Source organism: Gorilla gorilla, chromosome 18, assembly GCF_029281585.2.
Source record: "Gorilla gorilla gorilla isolate KB3781 chromosome 18, NHGRI_mGorGor1-v2.1_pri, whole genome shotgun sequence".
NCBI classification, from domain to species: domain Eukaryota; kingdom Metazoa; phylum Chordata; class Mammalia; order Primates; family Hominidae; genus Gorilla; species Gorilla gorilla.
In genome coordinates, this window is record NC_073242.2 from 119,679,272 (window position 1) to 119,695,664 (window position 16,393).

The window sequence follows — 16,393 nt, forward strand, 5'->3', positions numbered from 1 at the left end:
ATGTTTTTGTGTTATTAGTATTTATTTTAGGGGGAAAACCCTCAAATTTCAGCCAACTGGACTTTGTGTTTGGCTTTAAATGTTTTCCACCACTGTCCATCCAACAGTCTCGCTTCATATTCGTATCCTGGTTCCCAAGTCCCTCCGAGGAGAGATTCTCAAATGCGGTCCGTTTAAAATCACCCAAGAAATACAAAAATTAGGCAGGCATGATGGCGGGCGCCTGTAGTCCGAGCTAACTGGGAGGCTGAGAGAGGAGAATCACTTGAACCCGGGAGGCGGAGGTTGCGGTGAGCCGAGATCACACCACTGCACTCTAGTCTGGGCGACAGAGCGAGACTCCATCTCAAAATAATAATAATAAGAAGAAAAAGTAACAACAACAATAATAATAATAAAATCACCCAGGAGCTCAGCGTGCAGACCCCCAGCCGCAAAGCCCAGAGAGCCCCTTTTGGGAGGACGGGGAGAGGCCCAGCAACCGCGTTGGGAGTGGTCCCGCGCGCCGTTCTGATCCGGGCAGCCCTGGGCTAGCGGAGACCACGGCGCCTTGCCTCGGCCACGGCTCACGAGACGCCCGCGGCCCCGACCCCGCCACGACGGGACAGGCGGGACAGGGGAACACGCGCGCCCGGAACCCGCCGCCACGGCGCCGCGCCGGGGGGACGCGCTTGGGCGACGGACGCGCCGCGCCGGGGAAGCTGTTGGGCGCCGGAAGCGGTCCGGCCCGACTCACGACCCCGCGGGACCTGGCCGGAACCCGGCCCGACCCCGGCGCGCGCGCGGCGGAGGACGAGGAAGAGTTGTGGCGAGGCGGATCCTGCCCCGTAGCCGCGGCCGTCTCGTAGGTGCGGGCGGCGGGGCCCACGGGACCGCGGCGGGGTCGGCCGGGCGTAGAGCTCACGGGGGCGCGGGCTCCGGCGCCCGCCCCTGGGTCGCAGCTGGGCTTGAGTCGTGGCCCGTGGCGCGGTCGCTTCCCCGCGAGCCGCCTGGGGCCGGGCGTCGGCCTTCCCGGGCCGCCGAGCCTCTCGTGTCCGGTGGAGAGCGGGGCCCCCGCGCGGGGTGCGGGGAGAGAAGCTGTGCGGACGCCCGGCCCGGTGATACCGTCGAGTCGGCGGGGTCCGTGTTCAGGCATCCTCAGAACGAATCGTGTTTGGTTGTGTTTGGAATAAATTCACTTCCATTTCTCGTTGGGCTTCAGAAGTCACCTTTGAAGTACTCCCCGTTTTAGTTGTTTGCTGCGTGCACCTTGCTGGGCGCGTGGGGCACAGGTTCACAGCCGGCCTAGCCCCTGAGGGCAGGTAGATCTATGAGCAAACAATGGAGACGTGCGGCCGTGAAGTATTTGGAAGGTACTGCAGGCAGCCCGTTTCCTGGAGAGAGGGAAGGTTTAAAGGGGTGAGGCCCGGTGCAGTCAGGAGTTGATGTTGCTGTCCTGAGTCAGAATTCCACCAGGCAGGCCAGGTGCAGTGGCTCATGCCTGTAATCCCAGCGCTTTGGGCAGCAGAGGCAGGAGGATCACTTGTGGCCAGGAGTTCAAAACCAGCATGAGCAACATGGTGAGACCCCTGTCTCTACAAAAAATGTAAAAATTAGCTGGGTGTGGTGGCGTACACCTGCACTTCCAGCTACTCGTTAGGCTGTGAGGCACGAGGATCTCTTGAGCCCAGGAATCGGAGGCAGTGAGCCATGACAGCACCATTGCACTCCAGCCTAGGCGGCAGAGCAAGACACTGTCTCAATAAATAATAAAACTGAAAAAGAAGAGGTGATATTTGAACTGGGCTTGGAAGAATGATTAGGAATTTGCCAGAAAGGGAACACGTTTAGAGATAGGAACACGAATTGTGTCTGGGGCATAGTTGTTGCTTTCCCAGCCTGGGAGGACAGACATTCGTGTTAGGGCCCAAGGCTGAGACCTTGTTGAGGAGGGGGTTCACATGATGGACCCAGGAGCACGGGTGTTACTACCGGTGGACCCTGGGGACCCTGGGAGCTTTGTAGCGTGAAGCCTGGCTCAGGCTGGTGTCATCTCCGCAGGTGTTGGGGGACATAAGATGAGGCTTTCCTTGCTCTTGCTCCTTTGGCTCTGAACCGTCTCCTCAAGGCAGACAGAAATGGTGGATTAAACTGTGGGCTTGGGATAGTTGTAAGTGTCACCTTTCCAGATGGCATTTTTAAAATAGTATTTTTCTTCCTAAAATGGATATGGGTTTCAAGTGTGTTTTTCCTTTTTGGTTTTTTTTATTTGAATGTACTGCTCATGAATGCAATGTGAATGTCTGTTACTTAAAAATGTAATTTTGAAAATAACCCCCCAAACCACAGGTGTGATGCTGAAACGCATCCTGCCCCGCAGGCCGAGCACAACCCTCCTCTGCCCCATGCCCTCATCGGGGCAGCCGACAGGAGGAAGTGCCGGCATCCACTTCAAACACAAGGTCTGGTGGAGGCGGGGGTGGTCAGGTGTGGTGGTGAACAGGTCAGGTGTCGTTTTATTCATGTTGAAAGCAGCCCTTCATTTGAATGCGAGTGTCATTCTCATCTAGTAATTTTTGTTGCGAGGCTCCATGGGGAGCACCCTGCTGAGCACGGCGCGGCCGTTTGTCTTCTGCCTGGTCTGTGCCAGGCCATTCGTACATTCTCACGTGAAGCCTGTGAGGCAGGTCTTGTTACTGTGCCATCTTAGCGGTGGGAAGTGAAGGGCTAGGCCAGTGAGGAAATGAGGACAAAGGCAGCAGCTGTTCAAGTCGGAGCCTGTGGCCACTCTAAACTCTGTCATTAACCAGCACTCCAGTTAAGAGGGAAAAGATGCATCCCGTTGGCGCTGCATGTGTGTTCCCGAGAAGCCCCAGTGCCTTAGTGGTCTGATCTCAGAACCTGATGGCTAGAACACCGAGAGGTCCTGCCTCCCTCCCCGAGGGCTGGAGAGCTGCTGTTTTCAGTGGTTCCAGTACGCCTTCACCAAGGAGGCTGTCCTGGCTCAGGCACCTTTCTCAGCTTCTGACTAGAGTCCTTGCCCAGCCACGTGGTGACGCCGCTGACCTCGGGTTATCAGGGTGCTGCGTAGCAGGGGTATGAAGCTGGCTGATGAGGGTGGAAGCCCCTGACTGAACTGCATTTGTCTGGTGGGCAGTGTCCCTCCACACTGTGCTCCTGGTGGTGATGGGGAGCCCCACGGTAGAAGGGGTCCCAGTGGCTGAAAGGTGAGGTTCTCTCTGAGGGAGCTGGGGTGCCTCTGGACCGGGAGGTGTGCAGGAAGACCGCGCACGGCCATCTGCCCTGAGTGGGCTCCATCTGCGTGTTCGAGGCAGGCTCTGATCCGAGGACCGTGAAGAGTTGACCTCTGTGCTGAAAGGAACTGATGACTGGGCACTTCATTGTCTCAAGCCTGAGGGACTTCAAAGCTGGTTTGATGGGGCTGGTTCCGTTTTCCACATGCTTGGTGGGAGAATAAATCAGCATCTCATTGGAGGGGACTTTGTCAGTATTTCTCAAAATTAAAGATGACCGAGCAGTGTCACTTCCCGGCATCTGTGCCCTAGACACCCCGAGTGAACACAGCTGTAGGTGCCAGGACTCCCCCCTTCCCTCGGCCGACACTGGCTGGGCCAGGCCCTTCTCACCCTCCATAGGAAGCCTCCCCACCAGGCCCCCGTCCGTTCCTCCTGCCCGTGGCCTCTCCTCAGCGCGTGGGCTCTCTGGGAGCTGGGACCATGTCACACGGGGCCAGTCACATCTGTCACCTCCCAGGGGTTGGTGGCAGGAGTGCCCACCTACAGGCAGCGCTCTGGATTCCGTGCAGGAGAACAGCAGTTTCTTCTCAGCCTGCACTTTGAGTTTGCCCAGCCCAGCTGTGCACGTCAGCATCACCAGCTCTGCTGAGCTCTGGGTTTTGTGGGGAATCCACTCTTATTCTTCCGTGGCTTCGGCCTGCGGGGTGACCCAGGAATTTGTAGAAATGCCAAAAGGGGGGCTGTGCTCTGGTAGTGTGTGCTGTGTGTGCTCAGCGTGTGGTTAGCGTGTACTCAGCATGTGGTTAGCATGTGCTCAGCACGAGCTTGAACTCGCTTTGTCAGAACTCAGTTCTTTGTGGTCTGCAGAAACCTTTTCTGAGCAGCAGCTTTAGTTAGAGGAAAGCCGTCATCCCCCTTTTATGTGCTTCTGTCATATTGAGAAACAGCTACACACAATGACAGGCACCTTCTATATTGAGTGAGTGTCACCGGCCGCCCTAGTGCTCCGCTCCTTAGCACCCCAGAAAGCACCGTCCCCTGCTCCGCGCACCCCAGACACTCCCTGTGGCTCTCAGCAGCGGAAGTCTGGCCTCGGGGCCGTAACCCAGAGCACCCAGTGCCCAGTCGGTTTTCTGTGTGTGGATTCTCCTTGTTTCTGTGCCCTCACACCTGTAAAGCAGTGCAGGATTGGTTGGAAGTGAGGAAGGAAGCGTGGTGGGGCTGCCCTGGTTTGCTGCTTTCTGAAGCTGGCACAGCCCACGTGCCGATCTCGTGTCTTGTGTCTGGTCAAGCCCAGTTGTTTTCTTGCCATTCTCTGGGTTTCTCTCTGGTAGCAGAGTCCAGGTGTGTGGGCGGACCAGCCACTGCCCTGCCTCTGAACAGCTGTGGAGGGCAGAACATGGGTGCCTCGTGTCAGGAGATGATGTGGCCTGCAGGACTGACCGTTTGGTAGGATTCAGAGAAGACTCACACAGGACGTCCAAGCAGGGCTGACCATTTGGTAGGATTCAGAGAAGACACACAGGACGTCCAAGCAGCCCGCGGAGCTGTGCTGAGGTTCAGGGCCCTGTGTGGCTCGTTTTCCTCCTGCCTGGGCCAGAGGCAGGAGATCCCTCTGCTGGCTGGGACAGGGGACTTCATTAAGAGCCCCAGGCTACCTGGGAGGCGGAGCTTGCAGTGAGCCGAGATTGCGCCACTGCCCTCCAGCCTGGGCGACAGAGCGAGACTCCGTCTCAAAAAAAACCAAAAGAGCCCCAGGCTAGTGGGGAAACCAGACACCCAAATCAAACAAGCAAAAACCAAGGCCAGTAGTTGAGGGTCTCAAGCACAAAACATACTTTGGCTCTGACAATTTTCATTGTCATGAAGTTTGTTTTGTTAGATAATTATGAAGTGTTGTGACGGTTTCAAACTAAGAGCAGAAAACAAAACTGTTTCGTACAAACCACAGACAATAAGACAGTAGCTTTCCCCTCCCAAGTTAATGAAAGAGATGTGCTGGAGAGAGAGAACCTGCTGAACATGGGCACAGATCCCACAGAGGGGGCATGGTGTGCGGGAAGAGACTCGACAGGGTCATGGGGTCACTGCTGCCTGTTGTCGTTGTCGGGAGATAAGGCTCACAGCTTTATTTGATAATGTTGTCTTTAGCTTGTAAATGAACATGCTTCCCTTCCCCCATTGAGTGTTGAGTGTTGAGCTTGTGGGAAGCGTTATACACACAGCCTGGGACCTCAGCACAGATGCCCGTTGACAGGTGTCCTCACCGGCCTTCCGGGTTCCAGCGCCATGCCTGGTGCCTGCTCCAGGAGGATGAGCATTTGCAGTGCCTTCACCTTATCGTGCCCTTCCACCTGCTGAAGCAGCTGTGCCTGCTGCTCTTGTGAACTGCGAACTTCCCCTTACCTCCTCTCTCTGGCTCGGGAGCTGGGTGAGTTTGAACTTGGCCTCCTTTGCTTTTCTGTGTGTGAACAAGTGGTTGCCTTGTTTGTTTACTGAACAGAGTGTGGTTGAGGCAAAATGCTGAGATGAAACCTAACCTAATATGTGTGTATTAGACGGTAGCATCATTGTCAAAATAATACTTGTTCAAAGTCCCTGAAAACCAAACGGACAACTTGACTGCGCTTCGGCCACAGGCCTGGGATGCTATCAGACCGAGGGCCGCTGAGTGCCCAGTGACAGCAGAGCCCAGAGGGTGCTTCCCCCAGGAAGGGAGGCAGACCAGCCTATTCTTACTTCAGAGGCTGAAGTAGGGACAGCGCAGTGCCTGAAGGAGCTGTAAAGCTGGGGGCTTGAAACCAGAGCAAGCGACTGTTGTTTACTCCAGCAGGCTGCTTCAGCGCTGGGAAGGAAACATGATCAGTTCTGCTGGTCGTAAAGAGCCTGAGAAAGCAGATTGTCCCATGCCCTCGTGAGTCGAGCAAAGCTTTGATTATAAAGGGCCAGGGATGCAGGAGCCTCGTGCAGAGTGCCACCCCTTCTTCTCGCTCTGGAATGCGGGGGCTGTGCCCCTGGCCTCTGTCCGCATCCTGGGGCGGTGTCCCGTGGGCAGTGTCCTCTGGCTGCAGAATGCATGTTGCGGAATTGGACCAGCCCTCACGCATCAGGAGCGTTGGGCCCACAGGCAGAGGCACCCTGGCTTCTTCTCAGTCTCCTTTCTCTGAATGAAGAATTCCAGCGGACGGCGGGCCCTCACGACCCCTCCCAGGGAGCCCTCGCTTCCTGCTGATTTATTTGTTATTTAGTAGTTAAGTTTTTGAGGGGAAAGGAGAGAATTATAGTTCAACCTAAAACACGTTTTCTAGCCCTGTGAATTGCCTGATTTAAAGCTTGGCTTGGCTGGGTGCAGTGGCTCACACCTGTAATTTCAACACTTTGGGAGGCCAAGGTGAGTGGATCACTGGAGGTCAGGAGTTGGAGACCAGTCTGGTCAACATGGTGAACCCCTCGTCTCTACTAACAATACAAAAATTAGCCAGGCGTGGTGGTGCGCACCTATAATCCCAGCTAGTCAGGAGGCTGAGGCAGGAGAATCACTTGAACCCAGGAGGCGGAGGTTACAGTGAGCCCAGATCACGCTACTGTACTCCAGCCTGGGTGACAGACCAAGACTGCGTCTTAGATAGATAGATAGATAGACAGAGTGGGTGAGACTCCATCCCAGATAGATAATAAAGAGAGAGAGAGAAAGGAAAAAAAGGTGAGAGAGAGGAGAGAGAGAAAGAAAAGAAGGAAAAAAGCATGGCTTACACCTGCCATAACCCCAGGACTTTGGACCAGCCTGGGCAATACAGTGAGACCTTGTCTCTACCAAAAAAAAAAAAAAGCTGGGTGTGGTATCACATGCCTGTGGGCCCAGCTGCTTGGGAGGCTGAGGCCACAGGATGGCATGAGCCCAGGAAGTCGAGGCTGCAGTGAGCCATGATTGCATCACTACATTCCAGCCTGGGCGACACAGCAAGACCCTGTCTCAAAAAAAAAAAAACAACAAAAAACGAACCTTGGCACCTCACCACATTTCCACTGTGCACCAGTGTGGGAAGGGTCTGAGAGAGGCAGCGCCGTGTCTGCCCCGGGGGCGGGGTCTCCAGGCCATGCCTGTTGTGAGCGGGGGCTGTGCTGAGCTCTGCTCTGCACTTCCCCCTCTCACAGGTGGTTTTCCAGGCTCAGGATTCTAAAACCCATTATTCAGATGTACCTTAAGTGTGTTGAATTTTATATGCTTCTCCTTGGTTTTACCTAGTTTATTTCATTGTTTAGAATTTTGTGTGATTTGGGAATCCTTAAACTCATGAAGTGAAATAGAAAGCTGAGATGCTGGGCACGTACGGAACGTTCCAGCATTGTGGGTGAGAAAGGCTGGACGTGGCCTGTCTGGTGCGCTGCCTCATGACTGAAGGTGCAGCAGGCGTACCTGGCTGGGTACTGGGGAGGTGTTTTAAATCCTGTCTTGGCCACGTTTGGATGGGACAGTTGGGCACTCACGTCCTGTGCCTTGCCTTTCTCCAGCTCGGCCCCAGGAGGCTCCCGGGAGCGCCTGTCAGTGCAATGCCGCCCCATGTGGTGCTCACCTTCCGGCGCCTGGGCTGCGCCTTGGCCTCCTGCCGGCTGGCGCCTGCGAGACACAGAGGAAGTGGTCTTCTGCACACAGCCCCAGCGGCCCGCTCGGACAGGAGCGCCCCGGTGTTCACCCGTGCCCTGGCCTTTGGGGACAGAATCGCCCTGGTTGACCAGCACGGCCGCCACACGTACAGGGAGCTTTATTCCCGCAGCCTTCGCCTGTCCCAGGAGATCTGCAGGCTCTGCGGGTGTGTCGGCGGGGACCTCCGGCAGGAGAGGGTCTCCTTCCTATGCGCTAACGACGCCTCCTACGTCGTGGCCCAGTGGGCCTCATGGATGAGCGGTGGTGTGGCAGTCCCCCTCTACAGGAAGCATCCCGCGGCCCAGCTGGAGTATGTCATCTGCGACTCCCAGAGCTCTGTGGTCCTTGCCAGCCAGGAGTACCTGGAGCTCCTGAGCCCGGTGGTCAGGAAGCTGGGGGTCCCGCTGCTGCCGCTCACACCAGCCATCTACACTGGAGCAGTAGAGGAACCGGCAGAGGTCCCGGTCCCAGAGCAGGGATGGAGGAACAAGGGCGCCATGATCATCTACACCAGTGGGACCACGGGGAGGCCCAAGGGCGTGCTGAGCACGCACCAAAACATCAGGGCTGTGGTGAGTGCCGCCGCGTGCCGCGATGGTTTCGGTGACTGCACAGCACTCCGGGTGGGCTCCGGGCCAGAAGCACATCTTTTCATTCGCTTTTCTGTGGAGTCGTTCACAGTTGTCACCATCCTGCAGACCCGTGTGAGATCCACGGACGCAGGCCCGCAGGGTGTGGCCGCTGGCCTCACTGGCCACGCAGGACGGCTCTGGGAGCGTCCAGGTGTAGAGGGATTGAGGGGCCGCCGAGTGACCCTGCCAGGACCATGCGGCATGAGGTCAGAAGGGACCACTCACTGCCTGTGATGCTGAGGGGCTTTTCAGAGGCCAGCCACGTGTTAGGATGCGTGGTCAGGACCCCACATACACCCGGGTCTTACTCGTTTTTTGTGTGTCCTGTGACCTCAGTCACATCTTCACAGAACTCTCCAACCACGTCACTTACCTGTCATTTGTATAGTGTCATAACGTCTCCTATGCAGTTGAAGTAATAAACTAAAAATGAAAACCAAAAGCCAGGAAGGGGAAGGCAGGAAGTGGACCCCATGGAGTCGTGGGCTGACGAGGCACCGTGAGCACGCAGCAGGCTGGGCCCTGGGTGGCCTGCGCCGTCACTCCTGGAAGCGGCGCGCCTGTCGGGAGGGACGGGCTCCGGACTCCTCTGTCCTTGCTGAGGGTAGTGACACTCACATGTGCTTCTCCCTGAAGCCTGTGCAGGCAGCAGGCAGTGTCCTCCGTGAGACTGGACAGAGGATTCAGTGGGCCGTGCCTCACACTGCTTCTCAGTAAGAGCTGAGGGTGTGCTGTGGAGCCTGGCCTGGGTTCTGTCCCGGCTGAGCAGGTGACGATAATTCACGAATCGGCAGAGCTCTGTGTGGGCAGTGCTGTCAGCTGAGCCAGTGGTTGGGCTGGGAGTCGATTCCAGCCTGAATGGCGCTGGGTCCCTGAGTCCCAGGCTTGGGCAGGGGCGGAGCTGGGGATGGCGATGCTGGGTCGGAGCTCTGTCGGCCTGGTGTCTGCAGAGCCACTCCCCGACCTTCTAAATTCCCTAAAGCCTCTGGCTGTGTGTGGCGCTGTACTCTGTCCCCAGGGTAAGTGAGTGACCCAGCAGATCTGCTGTGGTTTTGTCGTCATCTTGAGAGGCTGCTAAAGGGGAGCAACAAAGAGCCAGCCTTCTCCTTCCCCTTCCTCAGCTGGGAGGCCCAGAGCTCCTGTCCCTGAGCCCGAGGTCTGTGTGTGCTGTTGCGGGCCACAGTCTTGCTCCTGCTCTCAGCTATGCTCTCGTCCCCTGCAGGTGACCGGGCTGGTCCACAAGTGGGCATGGACTAAAGACGACGTGATCCTCCACGTGCTCCCGCTGCACCACGTCCATGGTGTGGTCAACGCGCTGCTCTGTCCTCTCTGGGTGGGAGCCACCTGTGTGATGATGCCTGAGTTCAGCCCTCAGCAGGTGAGTCGGGGTCAGGGCTCTCGGTTGCACCCTCAGACTAGGCGCCTTTCCCCTGTCGGGGCCAGGGCTCTCGGCCGCGCCCTCAGCCTAGGCGCCTTTTGCTGGTTGGGGTCAGGGCTCTCGGCCGTGCCCTCAGACTAGGCACCTTTTCCTGGTGTGCAGTCGCCCCTATCCACAGGGGACGCGCTGATGCCGAGACCCTGGGTAGCATGGAACCCTGTACCTACGATGCTTTTTGCTATACATACGTACCTATGATAAAGCTTAATTTATAAGTTAGGCACAGTAAGGGGTCAACAATAACAGAACAGTTATAACCATGTACTGTAATCAAGTTATGTGAAAGTGCTCTCTCTCTTCAAAATACCTTCCGGTACTGTGCTCGTCTGTTGTGAGACTGCAGTGGGCCACGCGTCACTGAAACCGTGAATAGTGAGACTGGATGAGCGGAGGTGACTGTACAGGCCCTGCTGCCCGCGAGCTCCTGTGGCTGCGGCGAATGCTCACGCGCTTGGTTTAAAATAATGCGAGTTTGTTCTTACATGCTTGGAGGCCAGGATTCTGAGACGAGTCTTGCGGAGCTGATGCTGGGTGTGGTAGGGCTGCTCCGTCAGGAGGCTCCAAGGCAAAGTCCGTTCCTGCCTCTTGCAGCTCTGGAGGCCGCCTGTGCCCTTGGCTCCAGCTGCTTCACGTCCAGCTCTGCTTCTGCAGGCACACGGCCTTCTCTCCATAGTCAGGGCTCCCTCGGCTTCCCTTTGTGCAGCCTATGCGGATATTCCAAGATCATCTCCCATCTTGAGGTCCTTCGCTTCATCCACCTGCAGTTCCCACCACTGCGAGAGGTGACACATTCGGGGTGCAGGGCGTAGGGCGTGACCCCTCGAGCTATGATGTGGCCACTGTGGCAGCCCTCGGTTACTCCAGAGTACTGGCCCAGCTGGAGAGCTGCTTGCTGCGGAGGGTTACTTTGGAGTATTGGCCCAGCTGGAGGGCTGCTGTGGCGTCTCTGTCTCCCCTCTCTGCATGGCTTCCTCTGTAGCGTCTCCCTTGGAGCAGGCAGGGAGGGAAGGACGCGGTGCTGGCCACACAGAGCGCTGGGGTGGGAGCAGTCATCGCCGAGCTGCTGCGCGCAGCCTTGCCTGTGCAGGGCTGTCTCCAGGCAGATCAGGGATGCTGCTTTGGAGGGAAAGGACCTGGGCTCGAGGCGGGACCCTGTGCACAGCGTCGGGCCTCACCTGTCAGTTGGGGATGGCGGTGGCTTTTAGGAGTTGCTGTGGCCCTGTGTGCATTCTAGCTGACTGCAGGCGAGAGTCACTCACCAGGCTGCAGAGGGCATGAGGGGCAGGCCTTGAGCCCACAGGAAGGACAAGGTGTGCGTATGTCACAGGTGTGGTGAAGCGGAGCCCTCCGATGAGGCCATGGACGTTTACCAGCCTCTGCCCATATAATGAGTATGCCTTTTATTCACAGGAAAAAAAGTTTAACACGTGAATGTAGGGAAAAGCCCTTAGGATTTGGATCATATCATGATGGTTCTCAGCACAGAAGAGCCCATCTCTGAGGCCAGATGCCTGGGACTGGGCTTTTGGTCTGTGCGGGGTTGTTCTGCGGGGCAGACGTCCCGGCCAGCAGAGGCACAGCCCTAAAGCCCAGAGCACAGCAGCCACCAGTGGCCAGCCCCACACTCACCGCTCTTGCCAGGACTCTTCCTGTCTGAAGTCTTTCTGGCCCCATTGAAGGCTGTGTGGAGCTCTGAGGCCTCTGACCGGGAGCTCAGGACCCAAGCCCTAGTCAGGTGTGGATTTCGCCAGGAAGGGGTCCCTGCAAGCAGTCAGCCCCGCCCACCTTCCCTCTGCTTCTCCTGCCGCTGAGAGGCCCATCCTCTTCTCCGCGGGGCGTCCGACCCCACACGGTGGCTGGAGGTGGAGAGAAGGCAGCTTTTCTGGCCCTCCACCTCTCTGACCTTCAGTCTCATCCCCGGAAAATAAGGGTGGAGGCCGGCTCACAGTGGGCACAAACTTGGAAAAGAGAAGGGGCTCTTCTCTAGCCTCCACTGGAGGGAAGGTCTCAAAAGAGAAGCCAGTGTGTAGAACAGCTTTCTACGAGCAAGTGAGCCTGTTTCTTCACAGATGATAACATTGGGCTTTAGAGAAAGACCTCTTCAAAATCTAGCAGTTACTACCGTGCCAAAGAGAGGTGGCTGCCAGCACAGTTGCGTCATTAGCTGTCAGCTACCTCCACTGCTCTTCAGGACGCCTGTAGCCACAGAGCCTCCCTGAGGGCCCCGTCGCCAGGGTCACCTCCTGAAGAGCCTCCCTGAGGGCCCCGTCGCCAGGGTCACCCCTTGAAGCGCCTCCCTGAGGGCCCCGTCTCCCTGACACATTCCACATTCTTGTTGGCTTCAGTCCTTATTTTTCACAGACATCTCAGCCCGGACCCCAGCTGCGACACAGCAGTCTGTTAAGATGGCAGACACTGCGGCTGCCTCATCTGCGTGGTCCATCCCGGAGACATCTGCCTGGCGCTCTGCTCCAGGCCTTCCTGGCTCCCCTGGTAGGGATCTGGCTCAGTGACCCGACCCTCCTTGCGGCTCTCTCTAGGGTGCGCCCTGCATGGACACAGATGTCCTTGGTGAACGTCTGCTGAGTCTAAGTGGTTTTGCTGCAGTGAGTTCCCCGTGAGTGCACTGTGTGGGTGGTGCAGCGCCTGGTGTGTAGGGAACTTCCATGCCTTTGCTGTGTCTCTGGGGGCTCCTCTGACGGGGCTGCTCCCTCCTCTCCGCCTTGAGCTCCTCCTTTCCTTTAGCGGTCAGCTCTGTCCAGGGTGTCGGTTTCTGTGCCTGTGACTGGGCCCCCTCAACCTGCCCCACCTCGGCCTCTGCTCCTTGGCAGCCTGGCCCTGAACGTCTGTTGGGGGCTGCCCGGGCGCTGACGGTGGCTGGTCTGCCATGGTCACTTGGGCAGAGGCAGCAACGGCCATTGTCGTGGACCGTGCCAGGGTGAGATGCAGCTGGCAGGAGCAGAGGCAGAACATCTCCCAGGGAGCTGAGGGCAGGTTGGTTCCATCATCCCGGAGGGCAGGTTGGTTCCGTCCTCCCAAGTAAAGAGTGTGTTACCCTCAGGGCGAGAGGCAGGTGGGTGCGGGTGCTGGCGCAGGCCAGCTGTCAAGGATCTGGGCTTTCTGGTCTTGCTGCTTCTCCAGCACTGCATGAATGACACCACCTGGCCCTTTTCCAGTGCCCACAGGTACACGGCTTGGGAGCTGCTGCTGCGGCGTCTCTACCCAGGGGCATCTGCCAGGGGGTCCCTGCCTTGGAGTCTGTGTCCCAAGGGCGTCTGCCCAGGGATTTCTGCTCCGAGAGTGTCTACCCTGGGGTCTCTGCCTGGGGATCTGCTGTCATCTTCCAGACACTGCAGACTGGCTCATTAATGGACACGGGAAAGCCTCAGACCTTCAACGGACACGGGAAAGCCTCAGACCTTCCACAGACACAGGAGAACCTCAGACCTTTAACCGACACGGGAAAGCCTCAGACCTTCACCGTTTTTGACACTTACTTGAGATTTTTCTCTAAACTATGCTGTGAAAACTTAATTTTTTTTTTTTTTTGAGATGGAGTCTCGCACTGTGAGCCGGGCTGGAGTGCAATGGCACGATCTCGGCTCACTGCAACCTCCGCCTCCTGGGTTCAAGCGATTCTCCTGCCTCAGCCTCCTGAGTAGCTGAGATTACAGGCACCTGCCACCACAGCCAACTAATTTTTTGTATTTTTAGTAGAGACGGGGTTTCACTATGTTGGCCAGGCTGGTCTAGAACTCCGGACCTCATGATCCACCTGCCTCAGCCTCCCAAAGTGCTGGGATTACAGACGTAAGCCACTATGCCCAGCTGAAAACTTAATATTTAAACAAATTTGATGCTGTGGATACAAAGGATTGCAACTCTTTTCCATAAACTCCAAGTTTCAGGGTTTTCCAACTTTAGGAATTTCTATGTGTAAAATCCAGCTGTCAGCGTTATTGAACTTTGGGGTTTTGTCTAAGATTGTGTTGAAGAATGTGTAGGATACAAGTGTGGGGTGACCAGACACCTGCGGTGGTGCTGAACGGTCTTAGACGCGGTGTCTTCAAGTCATCCTGCACAGAGGGCCGTGGGTGTCAGCGCCTGCAGGTGACGGATGGGGTTGGGGGACAGGAGGAGGATGCCGGAAGACGGATGTGCAGCCACAGCCTCTGGAGATCAAAGTCACCACTGACGAGACAGCTGGAAGCTCAGATCAGTCACTCGTCTCCAACAGCACTGCCCTGGCCGACTTCCTCAGGATCGCAGCATGGACTCAGGAGGGCTGCCATCTGGCAGGGTCTGTGCTGTGGCAGCTCGGGTTAGAGCAACAGGCCTGCTCCTGCCGCGTCAGAAGCACTTGCTAGTTAGTCAAATGTTATGGCGCCCTTCAGGGGGCCTCCAGGTCTTTCAGGTCTTGGAAGTGTGGCAACACATTGGGATGTGCTGGAGGAAGAAGGTCACCCTCGGCTCTCAGTGCCCTTCTTTAGGGCAGCAGCTGCCCTCTGAAGATTTGGATGAATTCCAAGAAAGACCGTCGTTCGTGTCTTTCACCTCTGCGCCTGCTCCCTGCCCCTCAGCCTTGTCCCGTTGCGTGCATGCTCTCCCCGCCTCAGCACCATCCTGCTACACGCGTGCTCTCCCCGCCTCGGCACCATCCTGCTACATGCATGCTCTCCCCGCCTCAGCACCATCCTGCTACACGCGTGCTCCGTTTTCCATGCCTCAGTGTCACGTTTGTGTTTCTGGTTCACCGTGCTGTTGATCTGTGTGTTGCATCAAATGCAATTTGTTCTTTTTACGTTGCTGTGTTGTATTTCCTGGTGTGCAGAAGCCACAGTGCGCTTATCCATTCTGCTCTTGAAGGACTTGGGATTGTTTTCAGTTTGTGTCTATTAGAAGTCACGGTTGCTATGAACATTCTCACACAGATGTCCCTGTGGACATTTCCCTTGGATCTGCACCTCCCAGTGCCGGCTCACAGGCTAGACGTATGTTTCATTTGAGTGGAAACTGCGGAAGAGTTCTCAAACGTGGCTTCATGTTTCACACACCCCAGCCCCAAATGTGGCTGCATGTTTCATACGCCCCCAGCCCCATTCTGCTGGTACCAATTTACTGTGTTAGTCCGTGTGCACACTACTGATAAAGACATACCCAAGACAGGGAAGAAAAAGAGGTTTAATTGGACTCACAGTTCCACATGGCTGGGGAGGCCTCAGAATCATGGTGGGGGGCAAAAGGCACTTCTTACATGGCGGCGGCAAGAGAAAATGAGGAAGAAGCAAAAGTGGAAACCCTTGATAAACCCATCAGATCTCATGAGACTTATTCACTATCATGAGAATAGCACAGGAAAGACCGGCCCCCATAATTCAATTACCTCTCCCTGGGCACCTCCCACAACACGTGGGAATTCTGGGAGATACAGTTCAAGTTGAGATTTGGGTGGGGACACCATCAAACCATATCAGGAGTCCTTAAATTTGTTAAATTCCCCACATGTCTCCTCTTCTGGTGCCTTCATTTGTCCCTACAGAGGTTCGCCAGGAAGCACTGTGCTTCCCCCAACTCGTTTCCCTTCAGCCTGGAGAACTTCTTTTCGATAGTTCTTGTAGTGCAGCTTTGCTGACAACAAATCCCTCAATTTTGTTTCACTGAAAATGTTTTTATTGCACCTTCCCTTTTCAAAAACAGCTCTATCGAGATACAGTTCACACACCGCAAAATTCATTATTGTAAATTATGAATTAAGTAGCCATTACCTCAAACCAGTGTCCATTTCCCCCCATTCCCAGCCCCTGGCAACCACGAATCTGCTTTCTGCCTCTAGACTTTCCTTGTTTGAGATGGCAGCGTGTGCAAATGGGGCATGTTACACTCAGTCTTTTATTCCAGCTTCTTTCACTTGCAGGATGGTTCTGAGTTTCATCCATGTTCTACTGTGTGTATTAATAACTTGTTCCTGAATAGTACTTCATCATATGGATATACCACATTTTCCTCATCCATTCACCATCTGATGGGCATTTGGACTGTTTCAGTTTGGAGCTATTATGAATAATGCTGCTACGAACATTTACATATAAATCTCTGTAGACATTCATTGATCTTACATAGACACAGAGGGATAGAATTGATGGGTTGTATGGTGACTTTCTGTTAATGTTTTAAGAAACTGGCAAACTGGCCGGGCACGGTGGCTCACACCTGTAATCCCAGCTACTCGGGAGGCTGAGGTAGGAGAATCGCTTGAACCCAGGGGGCAGCGATTGCAGTGAGCCAAGATCACACCACTGCACTCCAGCCTGGGCAACAGAGCAAGACCGTCTCAAAAAAAAAAAAAAAGAAAGAAAGAAAAGAAACTGGCAAACTGTTTTCCAAAATGGCTGTGTTGCTGTACGTTCTCATCAGCAGCGTATGAGAGTTTTCATTTCTTTAC

At 55.7% G+C, this 16,393-nt stretch overlaps 1 protein-coding gene across 7 annotated transcripts in view; it reads left to right on the plus strand.

Moving 5' to 3' along the window:
• Positions 1-668: 668 nt before the first annotated feature.
• The window catches only part of ACSF3 (acyl-CoA synthetase family member 3), a 69,191-nt gene continuing 53,466 nt past the window's right edge, over positions 669-16,393 (plus strand). For 2 of the 7 annotated variants that reach the window (XR_010131648.1, XM_063700395.1), the window contains exons 1-4: positions 727-848; positions 5,494-5,667; positions 7,749-8,453; positions 9,736-9,891. Coding sequence is in view for 6 of the 7 variants with exons in the window: in XM_063700395.1 (XP_063556465.1) it covers positions 7,788-8,453; positions 9,736-9,891 (822 nt within the window). In the remaining variant the exon portion in view is untranslated. Of the gene's footprint in view, positions 849-5,493; positions 5,668-7,748; positions 8,454-9,735; positions 9,892-16,393 lie in introns of all 7 variants that reach the window. The other 5 variants (XM_031002782.3, XM_055364529.2, XM_031002783.3 and 2 more) reach the window with 5 other exon arrangements.